General features: G+C 49.4%; 1 protein-coding gene across 3 annotated transcripts in view; it reads right to left on the reverse strand.

Moving 5' to 3' along the window:
* The window catches only part of PCDH10 (protocadherin 10), a 37381-nt gene extending 27415 nt beyond the window's left edge, over positions 1-9966 (reverse strand). For all 3 annotated transcript variants that reach the window (XM_032684939.1, XM_032684938.1, XM_032684937.1), the window contains exons 1-3: positions 6314-9966; positions 4714-4772; positions 4032-4138 (exon numbers count right to left, since the gene is read on the reverse strand). In XM_032684939.1, coding sequence (XP_032540830.1) covers positions 4032-4138; positions 4714-4772; positions 6314-8911 — 2764 coding nt within the window. In that variant the 5' untranslated portion in view covers positions 8912-9966. The remainder of the gene's footprint in view (positions 1-4031; positions 4139-4713; positions 4773-6313) is intronic.
* Positions 9967-11017: the final 1051 nt, after the last annotated feature.

Here is an 11017-nt window from a genome sequence, read left to right on the forward strand (position 1 = left end):
AATAGAAACAACCCTCAGCTTGAGTCAAAGCACTTTTCTAAGCCATTTTCATGTTCACTCTCACTTTATCCGAGATAGACTCTTTGCCCAAATGATCTTCAAAACAGGATTTAGCTGTCACTCTGCATAGACTTAGAAGGAATATTGGTTTTCTCTTTGCCTTTATCACTAAAGTTCTTCCTCTCACTTCTCAGATTCTTCTCTTTATGGACCCTGAAATATCATAGCTCTTCTGCAATAATGTATACAAACCCTCTTGGCATTTACCTAATCTGTACTGAAAAGGTGTGAGGCAATGTTTCACCTTGCGCCTTTGTATCAGATCCCTACCAATTTCCTGATTTTAGGTCTCAGCTGGTCACCAATGCAAACCACTGCACAGAGGAGATGATCAAAAAAAGCTGATGCATTTTATAGTACATACATGTTCAGTACATCTACTTGGCTTCACATCTTGGACATTCCTTCCTGAAGTGCATCTGAGACATCGTGCCAATTCAGTGAAAAAAAGGATAATATTGTGAAGAGCTCTGCTTGAGAAAGCTGAGTAGCTAGTGAGCAACCATATGAAATAACATGATGGCATGAGTCCAGATCTTACAGGACAGGTGTCTAATCATACAATTTAAGCGTACACACATGCAGAGTATTAATTGGCACCCAAGCCGGCAATTTCACGAGGGAGGCCAAGAATTCAATCAACCATGGGAAATAAACTAACCTCATGCTTAGAAATTACTCCTACAGAACACGACTGAAATACAGTGTGTTAATAATAGGTAGTAGCGTTGTGTTAGTTGCGTTTCTTCTATAACAAGTAGCAGGTTTTGTCTCAGCAGTTTTCAAAGAAGAGCACAAATCATTAGAACACGCACTTGGAGTTTTTGAGACACTCCCCCCCTTTGTTTGCCACAAACTTCCTGCACTTCTTCACCTTTGGAAAGTTACTTTCCAAAAAGCTCAGATTCTTATCCCAGTCTTTGAAATAACTACTCAATCCACAAAAATAAGGCTCTTGAGCCTCCCACTACTTGCCATTCCCTGCCAAAAGCAGATGGTAGTACTTTAGTACTTTGTCAATGTTAAGGTAGGTAAGAAGATAATTATGAGGCATTCATGGAATACTTTAATGAGAACAATATGAATCCCTTTCATACTTTCTAGTACGCTTAAAGACATGATTAAACCAGTATTAAGAAAACATATTTTGTGAAAAGGTGAACTAGAATCTTATTTCAAAATACAATAAAATATTTTATGATACGTAGAACATCTTAGTTCATAATTTTCACTACGTAATTGTGCAAGATAAAACTATGACGGGGTGATATGTTTTCATCCTGCATCTTTTCCTTCCCAATTAATAACTGACCACAACTTTTGACAGTCAGCTTGGACAGCAATGGACAACTACAGAATAGCTACTTTTGTGCCACAGGACTGTTCATGGCTGATAGAAGTCATGTACAGAACTGTAAAAAGATGTTTTCCCAGCAGAACATGCTGTTGACTGAAACTTGTAGGGTATGAGTTTTGTTTCTCAGTGTGAATTGCGTACTAAATATTTTTAGATGTTTTTGACAATAAATATAATGCTGCACAATATCTGGTAATATCATGAAAAAAACCAGCCCAAACTCCTGCCATGTTATCAATCAGTGTGTTTTCCTTCAGTAATTTAGACAGAATTGATTACAGAGCATCAGAACAACCGAAAAACTGAGAAGGCATTCGCTCTGGTATTTCCTCTACCCATTTAAGGTCAAACAAGATTTATACCCTTTTTTTCCCCATAAAACTCATCACCAAAAGCTAATAGCAAGAGTAAACTTTTTATATCAAAATGTTGTCATCTCTTTGCAAGAAGACAGCACAAATCAGCCCAAAACTTACAGGAGAAGTAAAAAATATGTATGTAGAAGATTAAAGCAGTTTCTAAAGAGATTTATATTTAAATATTTATTTGGAAGTAGCATTAAAAAAATGGTGCATGCAAATTATTCTCAAATCACAGCACCAACATATGAAATTGGAAGTTCTGTGTATTCTGAGGTTTCAGTTCAAACTGTTGATTGTGAGTAGACCAAACCCAATCTGCAGCTTTCATTATTTCCCTTGTCATCGCCATTGGAGACACAGAAGTTCATAAATCACATCAGATTCTTAAATTATTTAACATTATTTAAAAGTATAGAATAGATTTTCCCCCTATTTGATAAAATAGAAATGAAGAAGAATTTACCCTGCTAAGGACCAATGCCAAGTTTGACAAGTGTTCATCTCTGAGATAGACTACTTTTAAAATGGAGAGAAAGAATAAAGAGCAGAAGCACAACAATAACAGCACTGAATGCATCTAAAAGAAAATAGCTTTCAGTTGATGTGCAACTCTATGATTATATTCCCACCATCAGTCAAATCCAGCCCCTTCCGCAGATGTTTATTCTTTTCTCTCCTGTTTGGTTATTATGGTTCATTATGTTGAGGGACTAAGCTGATTGAAATGTTCATGGAGATGACTGCTGCAGTAAAATGCGTAAAAGAGAAAAAAAACCAGGAATGTAGGGAGGGCAAGAGGAGAGGGAGCTTTTTATAACTCGATAGCACTGATTGCTGCATCAGAAACAGTGCAAAGAAAGAGTGGGGGAGGCTAAATACATGGCTTTTTAAAACAACAATAAATCATACGCCATATATAGGCCAAAAATGAAAGAGGCTCTGTGTTCAGATGTAAACTTCTGGCAAGATCTGGTTTGTTGTCAGGTTCCCAGACATAAAATAGACACTCTGTTCACTTAGCATGAAGCCCTGCAAGAAGCAGGGAGCTCCGGAGACTCTTGGCTCTTCTCAAGTCTCATTAGGTCTGCATATTAATGACTTGCAGCAATAGAAAGGGGCCCTGTGGCAGCCTCCTCTTCCCCTGGTGCCTGGGTTTCCCATCGTTAAGGGCACAGTGACTACAGCAGCAAGGAAACAGGGGATGTTAACAGAGCCTGGTGAGGTAGCACTGCTGTGACAATACTGGGTCCCCTGCCCTGGTATCTTATAAGATGGGGGGTCAGTAAAAACAAAAAAAGGACAACTGGCAGTATTTTGTATGACACATTTGCAGCAAATCCTTATACATGACAGAGCACAGAGGAAACAAGGGGAAAGAAATCACTGTATTGAACTAAGATGTACCAGACCTGTGGAGGTTGTGGTAGGGAAGAAAGCACAGCATTTGTGGCTAAAATGCAGTGTGAGGGTGAGCGTGAATTCTAACGCACAGGCTCTGAACAAATGTTCCTTTCAGAAGCAAACTGACAGTATGAGAGCAAAGACAGCAAGCCCTGCACATGGGAATAACACTGCAACGTATATATTTTCTAGATGATTCACATCATAAGTCTTTTAAAGCCTTTCTTTACTGTCAGGAGGGAAGAAATGTATTTAGTAATACCTTAGCCTTATTAACATGGAGATCACTTGCACTATATGGTGCCTCAATTTGAATTAAAAAACAATCCTCCAAAAATGCTAAGGTATTACATATTCAGAGCACCCAATGTGTCTCCACTGATCCCCAGCAAAAAACCCTCACTGTCTGGCTGTCATTCAATCACTGGGTTCTTTCTTTCCCTTGGGAACTCCCCCTTCACTTCCCACTGCCATGCCAGCTGAAGTGCCTACTAAACAAAATTACTTAATGCTTTGAAATTCTGCAAATCTGCCAGCGAAAAAAATGCACTATGAAATGTACCAACAACTGTGTTTTAATGTGCAGGAAGTTTTGCTACAGCGAATGATGCAGTATAACATACCAACCCCCACCCACAATCGAATAGAATAAACTCTACCCCATGAACAAATGAGGTCCAAAACTGCCTCCTTGTCCAGGTAACCGCAGCAGCTAGCTGACTTAAACCCAGCCTCTCACACAATATGTTCACCTTATTTATGTCTCTCTGGTATTATATTCCTATAAGTAACTGTTCCTTCTAGTCTCTCTACTTAAAGACCTACTATTTCCATTCTCTTATCAGACTTACCAGAGGATTGACCTCGATTAGTGGCATCATGATCACTGTCTCCTTGCTCACTGTCTCCATGACCACTGTCCTTAGAGCTTACTATGTCTGCTTCCTGGAATGCAGAACTAGACACAGAAACATCTTTACATTAGAATAAACATGAAAGAGGAACTCATAAAACATTCTTCCGCCATCACATGGTCAAACACGGTGCTGCATCCCCCCACCCTGCCTGCTGCACGGCTTCTGCAGAGGTGCTCTGCCCACCATAAACCAAACTAGGAATTTTCAGATCTTGGGGATGTGGTTGGACGGGACAGCAAGGCTTATTACTCCACCTGGGTTTCATGTAGTCGGTGTAAGTAATTTGGTAGCATTTACTTAAGCTGGATAGCTGAATTTTAACTCAGAGAGACAATATCTTCTGGAAGACCCTACAGAAGCATGTTCATGAGTATTTGAAGCACGTTTTAGACTAATACAAACTGAGATTTTGTTCTCTTTTCAGTCGGTTTTGAATCCAGTTCAGAAAAGCTGTAATTCAAACTCATTTAGCCGACTGTGTCTTATTTAATACATCTACTGACATTGGACTTCCCACTGCTTTACTACTCTGTTACATCTGCAGTAAACACATTTCTGCACCCCATTCAGACTTGCTAAAGCATGTGTGAGGAAACCAAGGCTAAGGAGCTCCTACCTGTTTACTCGTCGGGGTCTGTCAACTAGATAACTGAGCTCAGCACGCTGATGTTTCGTCTAGGAAAAAAGAAAATATTGGGAAAGATTTTTAACTCTTGATAGTTCTGTAACCAACCAAGGGAGCTGCTCAGCATATTCACTATAAATGGTAATGCTTAGCTGCAAGTAGGCCTACACGATCTGTTTCTAGGATGCAAGGAGAAAAAACCCAGCTCTTAGTCATACAGATGGGAAGGCACGAGGGATTTTTCTGGGGTTTTTTGGGATGACATTCTGACGCTTTCTCACAGTGTACACTGTTGAGCATCACAAGGACTCCCACAAAAAATTAACATAACTATTTCTAGACTTGTGGACTACTTAGTCTGAGAAAAAAACCTTATTGTAATCTAGTTCTCAGCCTGTTTTTAATTTCAGTGTATAAAAATAGGGAAAGATGGTACTGTTATTGTACCCAAAGGAAAAAAATACATTGAGATACCCTCAAGTCATTAAAAAGACAGCAGAAGACAGAATTTTATAGACATTTCTAGGCAAGGTCAATCTTACAATCCAATATTAGAAATTTTACTGCAAAACATAACTCTTTAGAACATACATTCAAACCACCTTTTCCAGACTGGATAGCATTCAAGTTTCAGTTAAGAGAGAATGTAATGTTTTTACTAGTGCATAAGCAGAGAGGTACTGAGAAAAAGTATAAGCTAACCCAGTACAAAACGATTAATGGGAGAGTAACATGGGGGAATATATACTTTGATAGAAATTCTCTACACACCAGGTAACACAATATAAGAAACGTGTTTGACAGGAAGGGACATTAGATCTCAGCACATAATTTTATTGAAACTCTTGCTGCTTTCCTTTGCAAGTTCAGCTTTGGTGTCATAAAGAGCTGTGTAGACAGAGTAAAGAAAAGTCAATTAATAAACCCTAATTCACAAATTAATTAAAGCTTCTGCTAACTGTAGAGATTGTCACAATCCCAGAGGGGGTTTCCCCCAAAGCCTTACTTGCACATGTGAAGATTTCAGGAAGGAAAAAAGACATGAGTTTAACGCGTTTCTTCAGAACATGCTGTGATTACACCCCACCTCACTCCAGTCCTGACAGCTGCAGAGACTCTGCGAAGAGCCGTAATCCCCACCCCCCTCAACCCACAGGCGATCTGCTCGCAGCTAACGCTGGCTCAAGGGGGATCTCCGTGCCCCGGCCGGGGCCAGATTCCTTTAGAGGCAGAAGGATGGGGGCGGGGCGGGAAGGCAGCAGGGGGGACATGCTTGGCTGCAACAACTGCTGAGCCCAGGTGGGAGGGAGCCGGCGGGGCGGGGGGGGTCTACCACGCACTCCCCTCTGAGACCGAAGGGCTAAAGCTTCCCGAATAGGAGAGGGCAAAGAGGGGAGTGAAAACAGATGGATGGATTAAAGCGGAAGGGAAGAGGATGGGGAATGCAAAACGTCTTTCCCGCCAGGGGAGGAGAAGCGAGAGCTTCAGGAAAGCGGCCCGGGGCTTGGAGAAGGAAGTCTGGGGATGGCTAGAGGATGAAGCCTAGCGGGAGGCGGGAGGTGTGTGGGGTGGCGAGGGGTGCCGTCCTTACCTCGCTAGACAAGATGCTGCCGTTGGAGATGATGTCGGGCTGCTGGTCGGCGTAGCCTGTGACGATGGCCCCGCAGGGGTTGTGCTCGGCGTCGGTGCTGCGAGAGGGGCTGCAGGGCTTGAGGAACATCAAGTCGGTCTTGGCGGACTCAGGGGTGAGGCAGACTTGGTAGCAGTAGTTCTGGTTGTGGTGATGGGAGCCGAAGCTGCCCGACTCCTCCACCGGCACCTGCGCCGGGTTACTGGGCACGTTGGAGCTCTGAACCAGCATGATGTCCGACTTGCTGAGCTTCTTCTTGCGGGCCCGCGCCTGCCGGCTGCAGCAAGGGCAGCAGCAGCAGCAGCCTAAGCAGCAGTCGCTGGCCAGGCAAGTGTAGATATTGAGCTTCTTCTCCTTCTGGCAGCGCACGGCCAGGACGATCATGGCCAGCAGGAAGATAAAGGAGACGGAGCCCAGGGCGATGATGAGGATAAGGGTGAGGTCAAGCGAGGTATCCCCCCCGGAGCGGCTGGGGCGATGCTCTCCAGAGCCGCCGCCGCCACCGCCCCCCGAGCCCGTCCCCGCGCCCGGGCCGCCGCCGCCGGGCCGCTCGCCCGCCCCGTCCACCAGCACAATCTGGACGGCGGCGGTGGAGGAGAGCGGCGGCTGCCCGTGGTCGCGTACCTCGATGACCAGCTCGTAGGGGCGCTGCGGGTCGCGCTTGGCCGGAACCCTGCGGGCCGTCCGCAGCTCCCCGGAGCGCCAGTCCATGCGGAACAGCCCGGCCTCGTTGCCCCGCGCGATGCTGTAGGTGAGGCGGGCGTTCTCCCCGTCGTCCGCGTCCACCGCCGCCACTCGGCTCACCAGGTATCCCGGCTCGGCGCCGCGGGGCAGCGCCTCCCGCGCCGGGGTGCCATTGCGGCCGGGCAGGGGGCTGACGATGGCGGGGGCGTTGTCGTTCTGGTCCACCACGATGATGTGGACGGTGGCGTTGCCGGCCAGCGGCTGCGGCTCCTCGCCGGCGTCCCGGGCCTCCACTTGGAAGCTGAACTCCTTGAGCTGCTCGTAGTCGAAGGAGCGGAGGGCGTAGAGGAAGCCGTTCTCGGAGTTGATGGAGACGTAGGTGAAGACGGACATGCCCTGGATCTGGCTCTCCAGGATGGAGTAGGCGAGCCTGGCGTTGGCGCCCTGGTCGCGGTCGGTGGCGCTGACGGCGTAGATGTAGGCACCGGGCACGTTGTTCTCGCTCACGTACACCTGGTACACGGGCTGGCTGAAGCGCGGCGCGTTGTCGTTCACGTCGCTCACCCGCACCTGGATGGACTTGCTGGTGCTGAGCGGCGGCTCGCCGCGGTCCCGGGCCACCACCGTGAGGGTGTAGGCGTCGCCGCCCGGCTGCTCGCGGTCCAGCGGCCCCTCGGTGACGATGGTGTAGTAGTTCTTGAAGGAGCTCTTGAGGCGGAAGGGCGCATCGCCCTGCAGCAGCTCGCACTGCACCTGCCCGTTCTCCTCCGAGTCGCGGTCCGAGACGCTGAAAAGGGCCACCACGGTGCCCGGCGCCGCCGCCTCGCTCACCGCCTCCTTGACAGTGGAGAAGCTGATCTCGGGCGCGTTATCGTTGGCGTCCAGCACCCGCACCAGCACCTTGCAGTGGGCCGGAACGGCGTTGGGCCCCAGGTCCTTGGCTTGCACGTACACCTGGTACACGCTGCTCTCCTCGTAGTCCAGCTCACCGCTCACCTCCAGCCGCCCGGTGCGCGGCGCGATGCCGAAGAGCTCCCGGGCGCGGGCCGAGATGTGGCTGCTGAAGGAGTAGATGACTTCGCCGTTCTGGCCCTCGTCGGGGTCCGTGGCGTTGAGTTGCAGCACCAGGGTGCCCGGCGGGGAGTTCTCCGGCAGCGACACAGTGTAGACGGGCTGCTCGAAGGCGGGGACGTTGTCGTTGGAGTCCAGCACCCTGACGGTGAGCAGGGCGGTGCCGGTGCGCTGCTGGGGCTGCCCGCCGTCCACCGCCGTCAGCACGTAGCGGTGCACCGCCTGCTGCTCCCGGTCCAGCGGCTGGTCCAGCACCAGCTCGGCGAAGCGGTTGCCGTCCCCTTGCGTCTGCACGTCGAGGGAGAAGTAGCTGTTGGGAGTGATCTCGTAGGTGCGCAGGGAGTTGGTGCCCACGTCGGGGTCGAAGGCGCTCTCCAGCGGGAAGCGGGTGCCCGGTGTGGCGCTCTCCGAGATCTCCACGGTGAGGTCGGGCTCCGGGAAGGAGGGCGGGTTGTCGTTGATGTCCAGCACCTCGATCTCCACCCGGAACAGCTCGAGGGGGTTCTCCAGGAAGACCTCCAGGTGCAGCAGGCAGGAGGGGCTCTGCTTACAGATCTGCTCCCGGTCGATCTTCTCGTTCACGTAGAGCACCCCGGTTTCCAGGTTGAGCTCCAGGTAAGGGCTGCGGGAGTTGGGCGCCGTCTGGAAGCGCCGAGCCGAAAGTTTTGTAATGTCCAAGCCCAGGTCCTCGGCGATATTCCCCACGAACGTGCCATGCTCCTGCTCTTCCTGCACCGTGTAATGGAGTTGGCAAAGGGCCCCCTCCACCATCCAGAGCAAGGCAAAGAGGAATAGCACAATCATCTCCAAACGGGGAAAGAGATCCCCCCTCCCCGACACCACCTCTTCCTCCTCTTCCAAAAGCCACCACCACCTCCTCCTCCTCCGAAAATACACTCTACAGTGTGTGTGTGCGCGTCTGTGTGTGTCTGTGTGCGCGTCTGTGTGTGTGTGTCCGCGCCTGCAAGCGTGTGGAGAGAGCGGGATCAGGGGAGGGGGGAAGAAAAGGGAGGGGGGAGGTTGATTTGGGGGGAGGGAGTGTGCTAGATACTATTTCTTCTGATTCATGTTAGGATTTTTCTCTCCCCCATCTCCCTCCTTTTTGTCATGGGTATTATTATTTCACACGCTGACCAAATGAAGAAGACAGGCGTCCCCACTTCATCTGTGATCTTCGAAATAAATGACCAACTAATAATAGGTATTAGCTGGCTGTAGCTAGAGATACACAGTAGCCCGCTTTTATTTATTCCGAGAGTCTTGGCACTGCACCGCGGCAGCAGCAGTGGCGGTGGAGGCAGCAGCAGCAGCAAATCCCAAGGAAGAAATTTTTATATTTCAAGATTGTCCTCGGTTTGTCTTCCTGGTGGGAGCTGGAGGGGTAGATGCTGCTGGAACAGCCGGTGGACATGCCCTCTTTAGATGGAAGAAAAAGGCAGGAAACCGCGAAATTGAAAAAAAAATTAACTGCAAAAAGATTTCATATCAAAAAAAAAAAAAAAAGGCAGAGAACAGCTTTGCTACCCAAAAGTTTCATTCCCTGATTCTAGGATTTCCTCTTTTTCTTTTTCCTTTTTTTTTTTTTTTAATGTGAGGATTTCAGATTTTTCTCTCTTCTATTAAAGGTCTTTCATTTTCTTCTTTTATTGGTATTAGTATGTTCATCATCATCACTCTGCTTTTATGGATGTGTCGATCAGGGTGGGTTTTCTTTTTTCGTGTCTTGCTGCTTTCGCATCTAGTGCCTGTCTCTGTGTCTGTCTCTGCTGCTGCCGCTCGCCTCGCGTCCCGGCTCCGCTGCTGCTCCCGTTCCCGCTCCCGGCTCCTCTGATCTGTGCCGGCGGTTTCTGAGCCGGCACCGCTCGGCTCCGCTGCTTTTGCGCAGCGCGAGGCCCCTGCCAACCAATCGGCTGCCAGCACCGCCCCCTGGGGCGGTGTCCCATTGGCTGCGGCGCGCGTCAGGCAGGTTGCGTCACGGCCGGGCGGGCGCGCGGGCACAGCTCGGGCGGCGCGTCCCGGGGATGCCGCTCTCCCTCATCCTTCGCTCCCCCATCCCTCACTCCCTCAGTCCCTGCCCGCTGCCCTCCGACGGTGGCTGGCTGTTTCCCTCCTCTCCCCCCCGCCCCTTCGCAGCCGCTGGACCGGGAGATCGCCGCTCGCCACCGGCGCGCACACACACACGGGTAAACGTAAACAACCCTGCTCCTCGGAGAGGGAGTTTCCACTCGCCGCCTCCAACTTTCCTTTCCAGTAGCGTTTTTAGAAAAGGCATAAACAAGGGGAGAAACTTGGGATTACTGTTGTTCCTTTCCCCTCCCTTTGGCTAACTGGTTCGTTTGGTAATGGAGAGAGCGTAACTTTCCGTCGTTCGTGCGCACGGTGTTTCCAGCTCCGGCCAATTTATAGTATCACAAGCCTGAGCCGATATTTTCCGATTTCCATTTTGGAATTTGCTCTAATGTAAGAGGAGACCGTCGGGTACGTGGGAAGAGGGAAACTGGGAATACTGTGTGTCACTGGGTACTCCGGGTGGCGTGTGGAGGGGCATCCCTGGGGTGGGGGCTGGCAGGGAGAACCGGAGGAATCCAAGGGAAACGCTCCAGTACGGGCTGTCGGTGCTGGCTGAGAGTTCCACGTCAGGCTACGGAATGATTAAAGTAGGAGTGAAAATAATTGAATGTTGTAATTCTTGTGAAAAAAAAATTCTTTTTTCACCAAAAAATGTTACTGTTTTTGAAGAGCAACACGAAGAAGGGACGAGCAGCTCCTGCTCTGACCCCATCGTTAACCCATCAGTCAACAGCGGCTTCCTCCACACATCTCGATGAACTACACGCTCAGGCGCGCTTTTCCCGCAGAAACGCAGGAATCCACACTAAGGCGGCGAGGCGCCGGCACAGGTTTCCCGGA

This window comes from Chiroxiphia lanceolata, chromosome 4 (assembly GCF_009829145.1).
Source record: "Chiroxiphia lanceolata isolate bChiLan1 chromosome 4, bChiLan1.pri, whole genome shotgun sequence".
NCBI classification, from domain to species: domain Eukaryota; kingdom Metazoa; phylum Chordata; class Aves; order Passeriformes; family Pipridae; genus Chiroxiphia; species Chiroxiphia lanceolata.